Source organism: Serinus canaria, chromosome 1A (assembly GCF_022539315.1).
Source record: "Serinus canaria isolate serCan28SL12 chromosome 1A, serCan2020, whole genome shotgun sequence".
Classification (NCBI taxonomy): domain Eukaryota; kingdom Metazoa; phylum Chordata; class Aves; order Passeriformes; family Fringillidae; genus Serinus; species Serinus canaria.
The window spans coordinates 56124698-56141606 of record NC_066314.1 but is presented as its reverse complement, the minus strand read 5'-3'; the positions used below and the strand labels follow the sequence as shown (position 1 = coordinate 56141606).

The window sequence follows — 16909 nt, the reverse complement described above, 5'->3', positions numbered from 1 at the left end:
TTCTGCTTCCATCGAGTTTACAAAGGAAAAAGTACAGGAGGAGTGTTACCCCGTTTTGAGGGGTCCCAAGATGAGGGAAGAGACGACAAAGTTGACTCCATGTATCAGAAGGCTTGATTTATTATTATATGATATATAATATATAAAAACTATACTAAAAGAAGAGAGAGAAGGATTTCACTACTTGCTATGCTAAGAATAGAAAAAGAATGTGTCCTCCCAGCCCGAGACGGCCGGAGAGGTTTTCTGTGATAGGCTCTTAATTGCAAACAGTCTGACGGGGCCAATCACAGACATCCCCTGTTGCATTCCACAGCAGCAGATAAGAATTGTTTACAGTTTGTTCCTGAGGCCTCTCAGCTCTCAGGAGATGAAAGATTCTAAGTAAAGGATTTTTCATAAACCATGTCGGTGACAGAGGAGAGATGAAAACCCTGGCTACAGAGTGAGCAAGGCCAGGCATCAAGTGTGATTAACTCTTGGCCTGAGGACCAAACCAACTCTCCATGACTGCAATGAGCCCAACAATCACCCAGAAGTAGCTCATGGAAATGACTTCCCTGATCCCTGCCTTTCTTTCTGTTCACTGCTCCACTCTTTAACCTATTCAAGCCCATGGACTTTTACTCCAGCCAATCCATGGGACAGAAAAGTGTTTCTGACTATTAGGAGTTCAGGATTGATTGGGTATTTTTGGTCTTTTTTGTTGTTGCAGTTGTTGAGCTTTATAGTTTTACTTGTGTGTAAGAAAACTAGATGCAAAAGATCATTAGAGAATCAAACCACAGACTACAACCTCTGAAAGTATGCAAGGAATAACTTCAAGCTAGTGACACTGGGTAAGGCACTTTTTTCTTGATGCTGGCAAGTAATTTACCAGCTTTTCCAGCTCCCACAATGGATGCTAATCTGATCTATTGTAGATTATCCTGGGTAAACTCCCACCATCCATATTAATACCCACTCTGGCTGTGATTATTGATCATCCAGCAGCAAGGTGAGCATTGCAAACACACAGGGCTGATGCTGATGTATTCAGGAGGTGTTCACCTGTTTAATGGGGTGCATCACCAAGTGCATCCATCTTTCAATCATTTCAGTCAGGACTTCCTGCAAGGCTGCAGGTTTCCCTCAGGAGTCATCAGACCTTCTGCTTCTCCATCTACAGGGCTGACAAGAGATCCCTTCAGACTCCTCCGCCCTGCCACGGAAGGGGAGGGCATCTCCACTCTGAAGATTTAAAAAGGGACCCCTGGCCATGTAGGAAGGAGATCTTGTCACACATCATCCCAAGGAAAGAAGACTGAAGGTTTGTTACTGAGATAAGTATGAAGGTAAGGGAGAATTTTTTGGTTTGTATGGAACATTTAGTTTGCAATTAATGCTTTCTTTTTCATGTGAGTGCAATATTTAGGAACTGCATGGGGCTTAAGAAATTTTCCTTTAAAATAACCTGACAGAAATACACACATAGATATATTTTATGTATTTTAAACAGCTGCATTAAAAATACACCAATAGTATAACCTCTCAAACCCAGGATGAAACGAACCACTGTGAAACATACAGTTAGATTTTCTGTGCCCATCACTGTTACCAATACATGAATAATAACATGGTTTTAGCAGAGGTGCAACTTGAATCCAACAGAGGATTCATGCTCAATGCTTCCATTTGCATGTGCTGTATCAGTGAACAAACTCCAAGAACAAAAAAACCCTGTCCTGTGACTTGTTTTAATCATGGTTGAGATTGATAGGAGGCTAAATTTAAAACATTTTTACCTTTGTTTTTAACCTGAGGAAGTAGAGATTGTGTCTCTTGGTTTGTTTGTTTGTTTGGAATGACAAGCCCCCTACATTTGCTTGTTGTCTATGGTTTGGTAAAATCAAGGTAGATTTTATACCATCTTTACCCATTAGTTTGTAGATTATCCTCATTTCTGGAGGATCTGATGTCCTTGTAAATAGGACCACAAAAAGTGCTCGCCTTGATGGCAGCTCTCAGCAGGATGGAACGGATTTGAGTAAAAAGAAGAAAGTTGAATTTAGGATTAATCCTCTGATCAGATCAGCATGCACTGAAACGCCCCCTGAGCAAAAGGAGGTTTGGCAGCAAGACAGGGACAAGGCAGCAGCTGGGCACACCCTCACATTTAGATGTGAAGTTGGGAGGATGTGCAGATGTGAAAGACTCTTCCTGCACCTTGTGGTTCTCTGTTGTGCACAGGGGCTGCATAAACCCTCAGTGTCTGCCCTGGCGCTGCTCCTGGCAGCGTCCCTCGTCGCCTTCTCCTGGAGTGCCCCTCAGGTGAGGCTGGAGCCCAGGCTGGAGCTCATGAAGCTCAGAGCTTGGTGCCATTAAGTATTTCCACTAATTAGCAATGGCAAGGAATGCTGACATGTCTCTTTTCCCTCCTTTTTTTTTTTTTTTTTTAATTTTTTTTATTTGGCATAAAGGCTCATTTCCAAAGGAGAAACTGGACTCCTCAGGCCATGCTCTATTTGAAGGGTGCACGTAAGTCCTGAGCTCTTTCCACTTTGAGGAGATAATTTCCACCCCCCTCCCAGATTATTCCTTGGTTCCACACAAGCAGGAGATCCTGAGGATGCTGTGGGGTAGAAGTTTTGAGGCTTGCAGGGAGGATGTGCTAATTGCAGGGTGTTAATTATGTCATGGTCACACCTTTGCTCCCTGTACAGGCCATTCACTTCTCAGTTGGACTCAATGCTCCTTGTGGGTCCTTGCCATTCAGGATATTCTCAGATCCTGTACTCAGTTAGAGATGTTGTCCTTTGTTCCAAATCATCAAATAGAACAGAAATATTAATATGAAAAATTGGATTCTGAATTGTTGACTTAAAATTAAAAGATATCAGGCAGGGCAAGTTTGAAGAGAGGAGGAAAAAAAGCTCCCTGTGAATAAGAAAAAAAAAAGAAAGTCATAATCCTGAGAGAAATGCAAAAGAAAGACAATATAAATAATTGCAACATAAAACAAATATAAGCTCCAAACAACTGTAGATATAACTGAAAGTTCTAGTGACATTAATACAATTTTTTCTATTAATAGGAGTGAAGATTTTGACTCTTTTTTTTATTTTTTAAAAATTCTTCCAAATGAATAATGCATTGTATTACCTTCCTACTGAGCTTTTTATCATTCTTATTGATGCACAGGAAGCAGAGTGATTTTATTTTGTTAGTTTGGGATTTGGGATGGGGTTTTCTTTTTTTCCTTTTCTTTTTTTTTTTTCTTTAATAAAAATACAATTTAAAAGGCAATACATCATAGTCCAGCAATGAGATTGAGGGCTCTGGACCACATACAAAATTGAAGAGAGTCCTTTAGGGATTCTGAAGTAGGAATTACAACAAGTCTGGGGGTTGTTTTCACCCTTGTCTCACTGCTTTTGTAGAGGGACGTCGCTTTGTCACAGATGAGAGCCAGAGGAAGGACCTGTATGACAGAGTGCAGCTTGGTGAGTCCATCGGCACAGGGCTGTGGAGCCCATCCCAGGAGGGGCTGTGGAGCCCATCCACCTCCCCAGCTTTTGGGAGAAATCCCTGGAATTGGAGGGGATTTGTTTTCCTGGAATCACAGCCAAGGAAACAACCAAACCCCCTCTTTTTAGTCCCTTCATTCCAGCCAGCACATGACAAAGACTGACCTTCCTCTCTGGTGCACCTGTGTGATTTCATTTACATAATTTCCAGACTGACTTAGCTGCTAAGTGGAATTTTCATCAGTGCTTTAGACTTTCTTTTTGCACTGGGAAAAAAAAACCAAATCAAGCTATGAATTGTGCTGAAGCGACAAATAACAGAAGCAGACGTCATCAATCTACACTAGGCAAGGTTTCTGGAAAGAACACGATGTTGTAAAAAAGTCAGGAACTTACAAAAAAAGAAAATATTCTTTTTACCTTCCGAGGGACTTTGAAATAACCTCCCTTTTAAAAAGATTGCTAATCTCTCGTGTTAATTACCAGGCTGGTTTTGAGCAGGGAGTATTATAGAATGAAGGAGACAATATTTTCCTGTCTTTGAGTCTCTAGTTATAGAAAGACTAAAAAAGCAAAGAATAAAGTAAAGAAATGCCATAAGACACTAACAAACCATGCATCTCTGATTTTCTCATTCTAGAAACACGCAGCCATAACACAAATCCTTTATCTCTTCCTGAAGCGGCTGCACTGTTCCTTACTTCCTTACAGAAAGTGCAAGAAGGTAAATGTGTGCTCTGTCTTACTCTGACTATTTTCTAAAGTGGCTTTTCAGTATTTCATTTACTAGAAAATTAATCTAGAAGGTCTGTTTTGGACTGAGACATTGTTCAGCAGAGAGCCCTCTATTGGAGTGCACATTTACACAGATTACAACATGAGCCACATAATGATAGCAGGTAAATATTTGTATATTCTGCTTTGAATTTTCTCTTTGGATGTTTTACTGGTTTGGATTCAAGGGAATAGCTATTTTTCAATGGAATTTTTCCCCCCAAATCTTTTCTGGGGTAACTTTTTCTATAGTATATTGCTTGCTTGTGAAAATTTTATTCCTCCACTGGATTTGGTGCAAAAGTTTAAAAGAATCCGTAGGAACCCCAGGAGAGGAGCTGTTGGTTTCATATCACCAGGCTGAGACTCTAAACCTTTGCTCTCCATGTCCTCTGCCCTTAAATCTGTCACCTCTTCAGCTACAACAGACTTTTTTTTTCCTTGGGAAATGGAGCTGGGGCTCTGTGCTTAGCCCTTTCTTCCCTGCCCTGGCAGGGAACAAAAAACAAACCAAAACCAAACAAACAAATAAACCAAAATACAAAACAAAAAACCAAAACCAAAACAAAAAAACAAACAAACAAACAAAAAAAACACCACAAAAAAAAAAAAAAACAAAAAAAACCCAAACCAAACCAAAAAATCAGTGACATTTTGGAAAGAGAAAAAGGCAGAATAAAAAATGAGCATAGTGCTTTGGACAAAATATACAAGCACTTCTAAAGTTAAATCAGTGAAAGTGTCATTTGCATGCCCACAAAATCCTCTGAAGGTGGATTTTTCCAAATTTTAGTGGTATTTTCCTACCTGTTGTTGCTATAGCAGGGGAGATGGACAGCAAAAGAGAAAAAAGGGTGAGATATCTGAGGGAGATAAGCAGAACTGACAGTTTGTTTGAAAAAAGCTAAGAGGAATAACATTTCCATCTCTGTGGTAGGAAATAATCAGTCAAACCTGGGTAAGCCATGCACTTTCAGATCAGCTGATTTTAGACCTGACTGAGAGCAATGCACAAATGAAGAGCAAATCCATGATTTTCTTCAGCATGATTTTTTTTTTGCTATGTGCTAACTTACCCCTCTGGACATGGTTTGTAGTTTTCTTCTTCAGCAAACAGAAAAATTCCTACATTTAAAAATGAGAGAAGACATGATTGTTTTTAGAAATGCTGCCTCTCTTAGCTGAGCAGTCACACTGCACTGAATCTGTGCCTAAGGCACATCTGAAAGCTGAAAACTTTGGCTGGCTGAACTTTCCTTCATCTACAACTTATTTCTCCCCATTGTGTCTTGTCTTACAGTGGAAGAGGAAAACAGTGAACACCCTGGCTACCTAACAGACAGTCTATTAAATTGGTAAAATTATTTAAAATGTCTTTAACATTTGTACAGCTTTGAACCTGAAAGCATAACTTGTGTAAGTAAAGTGTTTCATCCATTTTCACTGAAGTTCCCAAAGGGGGAGGCGTTTTCACATTGCAAAATTCTGAATGCAAAGGGATTAAAAGGTACTAGTTCAGAGAAGGAAAACATTTGTAAAGTTTGTGCTTTCTTCAGAGCACTTTGTATGTCTCATCTGAAATTTAAAATACATGGCACCATCTCACCTGAAAAGATAATTAAAACTGTCTTTTTGGACAACTGCATTAAAAAGTTTTTCAATTGTCATTTGGAAACTTTTTACCACCTTCCACTCAGCTGAATAGTGAAGCTTTTTGAACTCTGAGACAGACAGATTCCATTCCCACTTCACGTGTGGCCCTGTAGGCTGCTGATGGTCAATAAATTCAGTGAGATATAAAAACATTCCAGCTAGCTGTGACTGCAAAAATGGAGATTTTTTTTTCTTTTAAATTTTTCTTTGGCAGCTATCAGTCAGCACAGCAGTCCACTCCTGCAGAAATACTCTGAATAATCCTACTGAGCAAGTCCCAGCACATAAAGACAGTTTGGGGACAGGTCTTGCATTATCAGGGCTCCATTAACGACTGCATTGTGATTGTACTTTTTTGTTCTTTCTTTCTGAGTTGCCAAACTGGAATTAAGCATAAATCTGTTAATTATCATTCTGTGCTGATAAGGTTGTATTATTTATGTAGTTCTGTGGTTTTACTGGAAAGCCCTCTGTAGTTCTGATGTAATTAAAGAATAGCCACATGATTTCTGTGTCCAAGAACTGTTTTATTTTTTTAACCTTCTAGTCATGCTCTTCATCTTTTAATGTTGAATTCCCCTGATCTTTCTCATAATACTGCTGATTAACTCTCACACTAACTATGATGCTGCTTTACCTCAAGACAAAGAAACCCAGCTGAAGGAACAGAGGAATTAATTTATTTCATGGGGTTGGGGGCACTTTCAGTCATTGTTTATAATCTCTATCACTTCACTGAGGAACTGGTGAAAGCAAAGTGCCCTGTTTTGTTCATTTTTAAGCACTGATATATCTTCCAATGGCAGTGTTTGTTGTAGGACAGAACATTCATGATGAGCTTCACCTCAAGAGCAGTGGTATCCACCTGAATCCTTTCAGTAATTTAGCTCCTCTTTGTTTTCAGCAGATCTGGAATATCTCAAGTGCATCTAAGTGATTTTCCAGCATGTTTTACAGGATCATCAGTCAGTGCTCAGACAAAAAGTAGCATGCAATCAGAGAACATAACCCGACAATTGCCTAGTTTGGAAGGGACCCAAAAGATCATCCAGTTCCAAATGCCCTGATATGAGCTGGGACACTTTCCACTAGAAAAGATAAAGTAGAGGGGTTATGCATCCTTTGTTTTATCGGTGTCCTGAAATTTACATGCCTCTGCCTGTCCCAGTGATACAGAAACGGTACCCACACTATTCCCGGCTGACTGATTTTTGTGTGTGTTCCTGGTTTAAGGTCTCAAGCTTAAACAATTCTTCACAAATACCATGAAACAGAGCAGACCTTCTGCCTTGCTGGTGAGCTGTTTGTGAAACCCCAGTGATTTCCATCTGGAAGTCAATCCCGTATGTAACAGATAGCTGCTACCAACTTTGTCATGTGTTGGGAATGTGTGGCACTTAATTTAGGCAATCTGCTGCTGTGGCTGAATGAGAAGCTGCTCCTCCAATGCTATAAATTCAACATACAGAAGTGTTTTGCTGTAGATAAACTGCCTTGTTACTAATGGTTAATCCTGGAATCAAGGCACAGCTAACACGAGTCCAAGGCGTGGGGCAGAGGTCACTTTGGCCACTGCAGGACCTGAATCTGAGAATTCGGATTAGTCCTATCCCAAAGCTGAGCACTTTGTAACACCAGGAAGGTGCTCAAAGCATGTGAGTGGGCTGAAACACACACAGCCTTCCTGCTCTACAGCAGAGCTTTGGAATACAAGCAATAAGTAGAGATTTCTTAATTTATTTATGAAACATCAACTTTCAATCAATATGCCCTTTCTATGTTCTTTCTTTGGGACTCTCAGCCATGACATCTTTTGACTCTGTAAGGGAACTCTGATTAGGAGCACTTTGTGGAAGAAACACAAAATGCAGTTCTCCACATAGTAAACTGTGGGAAGGAAAAGATTTGCAGCATCTTTGCTTTCAGGACTTTTATATGAAAAATTACTCAGTGTTGAATTACCTTTTAAGGCTAAAGCTTTAAATTACCTTTTAAATGGCTAAAGAATTACCTTTTTAAATGGCTAAAGAAATTGGGACTCCATTTAATCCCAAATAAATTTTTACCATAAAAGCTGGAACCTGACTTCTGAGAATATTCTTTCAAGTATCTGAATCAGCTCAAGAATGAAAGTGCAGATTTAAAACTGATTTTAAGTGGTCAAAAATACAAATAGGCACATTGACACTTTTATTCTAAGTGGCCTATAGTTAGAAGCATGTCATCAAGCATTGGTTAAGTGTTTGAAAGGTAGGAGCCTAATCAAACTTGGACATCTAGGCTCCCCCTGAGACTGACAGGAAAGGTAAATACCTCCAAAGCTTACATTCTCCTACCTGCTGACAGACAGGATGAATAAAGTTCTGGAAATGTCTTTTCGTGAGCAGCATGAAAAATTTTTGATGCACAAACTTGAAAAGCAAGAGATTAGAGATTGATCTCTAACCTCTTCATGACAAGATGTGATTCTGAAGAGCCTGTTCAGGCACTCTCTGCATCTCTAGGAGCTGAAATACTTCTAAAAGTTTTCTGTAAGGCAAATGAAATGTTTAGTTCTTGTTGTGAGGATCAGTTATTCCCCAAGAACTTTGAAGTTTCAAGTGCTTTTCAAAATTGCATCTTAAAGTTTTTTAGCATTTTATTTTAGGATTAGGTCTCTTCTAGAAGAAGTAAAATAGAGCATGGACTAATGGAAATTACTGATCCTTGAATGTTGTCACATTGCTCTGCGGCTTCTTGTCCGCAGGGGAAGGTGCCACTCAAGGAAATTTTGTCATTCCCTTTAGCCAAGTTACATTAATTTCCTCCCAAACCAGTTTCTTAACAAACTCAGACTCTACTACAAGATGAAAATAAAAGAGACATACCAGAGGAATCAGAAAATAAATGGTCTGCTGTTTATTGTGGGTCTAAATAACATCAGAAAGATTACTTCATTTGTCTCTAGAATTCAAATGCCCACTGCATAAGACTTTCTATTGTTCCACAGGAAGTATGTTTTACCATGGGATTAAGACACTTCTGTGTGTTGTAAAAAAATGTTCTGTAAGCTTACAATAAACAGCATCAGGAAAAAGAAAGACTATTTTCTTTTCAGTGTATCTTTTTAAACTCTTCCATATTTCTCCATTGTATTCTTAAATATTTCTCCATTCTAACATTTTTTTTTCTCTAATTTTTTGACCTCGGGTTTAAATTTCATGTTAGTTTAGAAGGGGAAAAGGGGAAACATAAATGAAGCAGAAATTCCTTTGGGATACCCAAAATATAGCTATTTGTCTAGACTATGATTAATACAGATGATTCCACAGACAAAGGTATGATCTGCAGTTTATATAAGCTCCTGAGGGGATTGTCTCATTCTCTAGTTTTATTAAGCCTGAAAAATCTCTTCTACCTCAAAGGGGCACAGAAAAATTGTCATTTACACTACTTTCAAGGTGAAATAATATCAGACTTTCCAAAAGTGTAGGTCAAATAACAATTAAGGTTCCCCTAATTACATCACACTGTCCTTAACACAAAGCTTGCCAAGCTACAGGAGAAACTGCTGAGTGGATGGGGAGCAATGCCAGGGTGGGAGCAACGAGTTCAGTTCCTGTATTCTCCGTGCTGCTTCTTCTTTCCTTGTGGCAAGGCTCCAATGGAAAAGGGGGACTTGATGTTCTGCCTATCCCTTTCAGCTTCCTCATCCTCGTCGTATCTCTCATCATCATCTTCATCCTCAGCTTCGCTGTGGTGAGGGCTGGAATGCTGGGAGGCAGAGGGCGAGGGCGGCACCGATGAAGGCCTGGGGAACCTGAAACCTTCAGTCTGCCAGGGACAGAAGCAAGAGGAAGGTGTCAGCTGAGCTCCTCGATTGGTTTTATACAGCAATCCATCACTTCAGAGGAAGCCAGTGGTCAGATGTAAGCAAGGCCTGCCCTGCAATCTAAAATTAAGCTTCCCTCAACGCAGATCCCCTCAGTCCTCCTCTGCCAGTAAGTACACACTTGTATGACAGAGATGTTTACCCTGTGCCATAAACAACATCCTGCCCCTTCCAGCATTGCTTTTTGCAAAATATGGCTATCATTACTGAGCCTTAAAACAATCAGCACAGGACAAAATCCTTCTGTACTCTGTAGTCAGAATATGCTTACTGAAATTCAGGTTTCAATCTGAACATTCAAAACAGTTTAATAGTTATAATGTCAGCATCTGCAAAACCAGCAAGGGGTTTTGGTCTGAACCTCCTCTCTTACTAAAAAAATAAGAGTTGCTCTTTGAGGCTTGCTTTCAAGTAACACTGTTCTGAGCAGCCTCTCCTCAAATTGGTGCTGATCTGGACTAGGCAAGAACTGTTTGAAGGTGTGCCTTTAAAATGACCCCTTGCAGCTCCAGCCAACACACCATGTTCAGAAGAAGGCAATACCTTGCCTTCTTTCCCTAGAACACCCTTTCCCGGCTCCCCTCTATTTGGTTGGTGCAGAACATCTCCACGGCATTTAGCAGAAGAAAAAATGAGAAGCTGCCACTCTTCCAAGAGTAATTTCAAGGGCCAGTTCCTCAGCTGGTCCAAAGTGTCATGGTCCCATCCAGCTCAGTCTACATCATCTGTTCCTGGGTCACAGCAGGTAACCCCTGTGTTCTGATACCAAAAGGTTGTGGTTTAAGCCCAGTCAGTAACTCAGCCCCACATGGCCTCAGCTCGCTCCCTCCTGGAGAGGCCAAGGAGGGAATCAAAAGGGGAAAGTGGGGAAGCTCATGGGTTAGATTAAGACAGTTTAGTAGGGAAAGCACAAGCTGTGCACACAAGCAAAGCAAATGCAGGAATTCATTCCCCAATTACCATGAGCAAGGAGGTGTTCAGCCATCCCCAGAAGAGCAGGGCCCCATCACAGGTAGCAGTGACTTGAAAAGACAAATGCCAGCACTCTGAACATCCCCCTTTCCTCCTTCTTCCCCCAGCTTTACATACTGAGCATGATGCCATAAGGTCTGGAGTGTCCCTTTGGCCAGCTGGGGTCAGCTGTCCTGGCTGTGTCCCCTCCCAACTCCCTGTGCACCCCCAGCCCCTCGCTGACAGGGTGGGTGAGGAGCAGAAAAGTTCTTGGCTCTGTGCAAACCCCGCTCAGCAAGAACTAAACAATCTCTGTGTTATCAGCAGTGCTTTCAGCACAAATCCAAAACAGAGCCCCGCTACTGTGAGGAAAATTGTCTCTGTCCCAGCCCAAAACGACATACTCCTGACTGGAGACTGGTCTGTAACTTGTTAAGCTCTTCATTAGGAGTTCCTAATTCTCTTTAGTTAAACCCCGACTTGCTAACTCTCCTCTCCTTCACACCCTTCCTCTCTCTCCTTGTAGAGCAGGTAAAATGAACTCATCTCCAAAAGCAGACTTTACCTTTGGTGGAGCACTTGGTTCCATCTCAAATTTATCTGGAAATGTTCTGCTGAGGGCCAAGTGTCTGGCATGCATGTAATACTGCAACAAAACAGAGAAGCCATTACAAGTCAAAGAAATCTAGGGTAGATTTAAGCAAGGGGGGAAAGGAACATAAAATTAGTTATCTTCTAAAAGATGGTGCTGAACAAAGGCTAAACGTGTTTTCAGATAAGCAGAATCCAGCTGATATCATTGCTTGTACTGTGAAGTGATGAGAGATAGATTCATGATAGATTCACACCAAAGAAGTCTGGAACAGAAACTGAATAAGGTGTCTGTAAGATGTATTAAAATGGAAACTAAAACTTGTCTTGGTCAGTGTAGTTCCTGTTGTACCTGTAGTGACCGGTATTCTTCATCCCTCAGGAAAGAATTGGGGCTTTTTTTAATGAGGAAAATTTACATTTTTAAGTGTGCATATGTATTACACATAGGTTTCAGGCTCATTCGAAGTCACTTTGTACTGCACTGAAGCATGTGTAACAGCGACAGAGAAGTAACATTTATGAGCTCACTGATGCCTGGTATTTAAGAATTTTACAAAAATATTTTTAGATCCACTGTATTCCTGAGTTTGCAGCACATGCACGGAAAAAATAGCTCATTATATCTTATGCAGTGTTGGAACCATATAAATACTAAGGTTCACACACAGGTATCAGAGCAGGAAAAGGTCCAAAACAGTTACAAAACTCATATACGTGCATCCACTTCTTTAGTCCTGCAGAACTGAGAACAATACTTTGCTGTCTTCTAAACAGGTGGTACTGTAGTGCTTTCTGTGTCAAATTAAAAACACTACTTTGCATTTAAAGTACAGAGGTAGTTAAGGAGTGTTGAGGAGCCCCAGAGCCCAGCAACATTTCATGAAGGATGGGAAGGGTTTTTGAAAGTGTCCAGATGACTTTGGAACACAAATCCTCCTTAGTGTAGGTGTTGCCAACACCACCAGATTTTTACATTGGTGTTTAGCACCAGCAAGAGCTCGGTGGTGTGACTGGATTCTGCTCTGACCTGTTCAGTCTCTCCTTGCCACTGGAGCATGGCAGGATTACACTGAAATGTGAGGCTCTGCCTTTGGCCCCTTGGAGAGGGGAATTTCAGCCCGGGGCTGTGTCCTCGCATTGCAGCACGGTGCTGAAGGCTCTGGCCAGGCCTATGAGCCTGGAATTTTTAACTTCTCACACACCCTGCCCAGGTACTTCCAGTCCAGGAGGTCGGAGAGGCGCTCGGTGCGGTTCCTCTGGATGATCCTCTGGCGCCGGTTCTGCTGGCAGAAGCCGTACAGGAACTGGGTCAGCTGGTTGCACGACTCGTCTGGTGAGCGGAACCTCCTGTCCACAATGTAGATCCCTGAGGGATACGAGAGAGGCTGAGGTGAGTGGGACTGAGGGTGGGATCTGACCTCCTACACCTCCCATCTACCTTCTGGCATGTAACTAATGTTACACCCAGTATATTCTTTTTAATGTTAACAGGCAGCTACAACTCGAACCTTTGTTACCATTCTGATGAAATTGAGAGATGCAGAGAAATATGCTACTTTTTAAAAACCTTTAATTTTTTCTACATTTCAGGCTGAAATTCAGCAAATTCTTCAAAACTAAGAGGCTTTGTTGTTGATGTGTAAGTATGTCCAAAAAGGTTTGAGTTTTTGGATAAAGACATATAATTTTTATCTCCCATAATTTTTAAAATACTGACTTCTTAAAGAAAACATAATCAATCTAGTGCTTTCTAGCTTGCTGCAGAATTCACAAGTGTGGATGGCCAGAATCAGGCTGTAGGAGAGAAGCTGTGTTTTCTGTAGAAATACTAAAAACCAGTGTTTCCATAGAGACAGCTAACTCACATACATCATTCAACAGACAATTCTGGCAGAGGTAAACTTTGCCTCTACATTGTTGAGACTAATTTTTGCCACCCTCCTTAAACCAGAGTGTTGGGAAGAAGAGGGTGCCAGACCTTGCAGCTCTCTTAATGGACATGAGAGATGCAAAACTACCTTAACAAAGTGCCTAGGACCAGCACAGTAATTTATGACAACTCGCACCTATGTTTTATCAGAGAAGAGCAAGTGACCTGTGTTCTGTGGTCTCTCTGAAGGGTCTCAAAGACATGTTCACCCAGGCAGGTGTATCTAGATTTTGCACCTGGCTCTAACCCTTGCCTCTAGGTCAGGCAAAGGTGGCACCAGTGTGGGGCTGTCACTGCCTGATTGTGGAAACAAGCCCAGGTACTTGGAAAGAGGCCCTAGTTTGGGAATATACTCAATATTCACAGAACCACAGAATTACAGAATGGTTCAGGGTTGAAGAGACCTTAAAGATCATCAAGTTCCAACCCCTGCCATGGGCAGGTTCACCTCCCACTATCCCAGGCTGCTCAGAGCTATATCCAGCCTGACCTTGGACACTCCCAGAGATGGGGCATCCAGTTAGCCCTGGCTAAGCAAGGAGGAAAGGACAGGGAGGGCTGTGCCTTGCTCTGTACCTCAGGGAGGCCACAGCTTTAGTGACAACTGCACCAGCTGCAAAACAGGGACAATCAACCCTAAAAGGAGGAGCTACTGAGGCAGAGGAAGACTCAGGAGGCAGAATCATCCTGACATACCAGGCACTGGCACTCCAGTAATGAACCATTAGTAAACCTTCCTGAGCAAATCACTACTTGAAGTAGATTCCTTGCATTTCCATGGCTTTTTTTTTTTTTCTTGAAGTAGTTTAATGTTTGTTTGGGGAGGGTCATGTCCCTGGTCTTGAAACCCAGACTATTAAGAGAAGCACACTTTCCCAGGTTCTTTGGAAGGCTTAGAGTGTTATAACCAGAGGCATTAAAGGGAAATGATGGGAGACTCTAGACTGATATGAGCAGTGATGAATTTGGAAGAATATGGCAAACAAAAGGTTAAAGGGAGACAAAAAAAAAAAAAAAAAAAAAAAAAAAAACACCAAAAAAAAAAACCAAAAAAACCCGGAAAGAGTTTGGATAAATCTGAAAGCTGAAATTACTTGTCCAACTTACCAAGATATTCAGAGCTCTGAATATATTCCCCTAATGCATTTTCCTGTCCTAGAGAAATACAAATTTGAGGAGTAACAGCATGGTTGCTGTGCTTTTTGCTTTCCTAACTCAGAGGTGATATTTTGATATGCTGTTAAAGTTTTTACCATAAGCTTCTGGGTCAGCAACATGCTCCTGCATGAAACAGCCGAATCCAGAGAGGTTTGTGGTTACACTGGGAATGCCCATCACAGTACACTCAGCTGCAGAAAGAAACAGGCAAAAAGGGTTTCAGGACAATACACCTGCAATGGTTTCACCTTTAAGAGAAAAAAAAAAAAAACAAAACAGGCAGATAGAAAGTCCCATAAGAAAAAGGTTGCTCTGAAAATGTCAAGTGAAAACTATAATAATGTTTTGTTGTGGATTATGGGGAAAAATATAAAAAGAAATTTTAAACACAAAATTCACCCTGTGTTTGCAAATCTATGTTTGACTTTCAGAGCAGGTAAACTGAAAACTTTCTGGGAGTGCAGTTTTGAAACAGAGAACCCCAATACATGGTCAGGACTATCTGGATTCTCAATTGGGGCGTAAAGTACACCTATGTTCATTAGTTGTTCACAACTCTGTACAAAACTGAATCTCTTAGGAGCAGGAGCATATCAAACTTTGGATTTCAATGGTTTGCCAACAGGGCTCTATAGCAGGAAAAAAAGGAACCTGCAAAACAAAAATCCCAACCCAAAACAACAAACCCCATCATTAACTCAGCACTGCATTCACAGTAGATGTGGAGCTAGTTTTATAAAATCAGAAAATGTACGGATTTTTTGTAGTTTCTTTCTGTCACAGCCATGAGTAAGGATAATTCCTTACCCTCCTTAAAAAGTTTTTTCCAAGGAGCCTAAGCCTAACCTAAACCAGCATGCAGACTCTAGTCTTACAAAAGTGCAAAGACATCTACATGGCCTTCACTCATATGACGATAAAATTGGTGTCTATAAAATAGTTATAAATATACCTTTAAAAAGCAGTCTTTGTTCCTGGGAGACACAAATGGGTATTGACAAAGAAAATATTTTAGGTCAGAATCTATATGCTCTCTGCATTTTTATAAATTTCCAGTTATTTCAATGGGATTCACTACCACTGCATGTATTTCTGTTAAATAACTTAGCTATGGTATTCCATAATTCTCTCAAACTTGTAATCTTGAATTAAATCCACTGAACTCTGGCAGCATCAGATTTTTTTGCCCTGCTTTTGTTAATACTTACATTTCTGCACACCTTTTAAAAAAAATCCTTCAACCAAGAATTAAGTTTTAAAAATTAATTCTTGTTATACAACCATTAAAAAACCAGAAGATTACACATTAGTATGGGAAAGAGTACACTGCAGGGACAGTTTTGCCAGCAGTAAGACCTTTGCATGGCAGAGGAAACAGAGTTTAAAGAGTTTTTGCAGCACTTCAGAAGGAGCTGACTGCATGAACAGAACGAGTGTTCATCTTTCCACGCTAGTTAAGGGTAGGAAATTCCTACCTGGAGTGTAGCCCCAGGGTTCATAGTATGATGGGAATACACCAAGGTGGCAGCCTCTAACAAACTCCTCATAGTCCAAGGGCAGCAAGGGGCTTGTTGAAGAAAGAAACTCTGGATGTAGGATCACCTGGATATTCAAAACTTACGTTAGAGGTGAAAGAAAACCATCACTGATACATTTCCATTATCAACAAGCTTAGGCACCTTTTTTCAGCCTGGTCTTTTTCTAAGTATCTGGACAACACCTCCTTTGGCCATCCATCTCTTATCTACCCCACTGCTCACACTACAATGCATCCTGCCTGTGTGCACTCTTGTCCTGGAAATAGGACTGAAGATGAACCCCTTTTTCACTGGACAGGTATTTAGCTTTCTCCTTCTTCACCAAGGGGGCCCACATGCATCAAGGATTAGGCCTAGGGCTTGTGGCATTTAGCAAGATTTGGTCTCTTGTACAAAGGTACAGAGGATTTACAAAGGCCTGGAGTGACAGGACAAGGGGGAATGGCTTCACACTCTCATAGTGCAGGTTAAAATTGGATAGAAGGAAGAATTTCTCCCCTGTGAGGGTGGAGAGGCCCTGGCAGAGGATTCCCAGAGAAGCTGTGGCTGCCCCTGGACCCCTGGCAGTGTCCAAGGCCAGGTTGGAAGGGGCTTGGAGCAACCTGGGTTAGTGGAAGGTGTCCCTGCCCATGGCAGGGGTTGGAATGAGATGGCCTTTAACAACCCTTCCTAACCAAACCATTCTATGATTTTACTGGGATGTCTCTTTAGGAGGAGGCCTCAGACAGACACAGCACTCCTGAGCTTCACAGCATTCCTTGAAATAAAGGAATGTTCACTGTACTCAACAGATCTCCCAAGAACGGAGGGAATTTTGAAAGCAGACACATTACAGCCCTGTCACCACAAACCTGTGCCTAATGAATCTTGCTGAAAGACACCTCTAAGGACCAAAGTTAATTTATCTGCATGACTCGGCTTGGGGTTACTGCCC

The 16909-nt window shown here is 41.2% G+C and overlaps 2 protein-coding genes across 4 annotated transcripts in view; one reads left to right on the top strand and one right to left on the bottom strand.

Moving 5' to 3' along the window:
* The first annotated feature begins 1328 nt into the window (after window positions 1–1328).
* SPX (spexin hormone) lies at window positions 1329–5639 on the top strand. The gene is made up of 6 exons (XM_050969922.1): window positions 1329–1334; window positions 2230–2310; window positions 2460–2517; window positions 3420–3482; window positions 4147–4230; window positions 5581–5639. The coding sequence occupies exons 1-6, from the start codon at window positions 1329–1331 to the stop codon at window positions 5637–5639; spliced, it is 351 nt and encodes a 116-aa protein (XP_050825879.1).
* Window positions 5640–8808: 3169 nt separating this feature from the next.
* Window positions 8809–16909, bottom strand: part of GYS2 (glycogen synthase 2) — a 41789-nt gene continuing 33688 nt past the window's right edge. For all 3 annotated transcript variants that reach the window (XM_050969938.1, XM_050969939.1, XM_050969940.1), the window contains 5 exons: window positions 15913–16039; window positions 14533–14628; window positions 12552–12715; window positions 11321–11401; window positions 8809–9746 (listed from right to left, as the gene is read on the bottom strand). In XM_050969938.1, coding sequence (XP_050825895.1) covers window positions 9525–9746; window positions 11321–11401; window positions 12552–12715; window positions 14533–14628; window positions 15913–16039 — 690 coding nt within the window. In that variant the 3' untranslated portion in view covers window positions 8809–9524. The remainder of the gene's footprint in view (window positions 9747–11320; window positions 11402–12551; window positions 12716–14532; window positions 14629–15912; window positions 16040–16909) is intronic.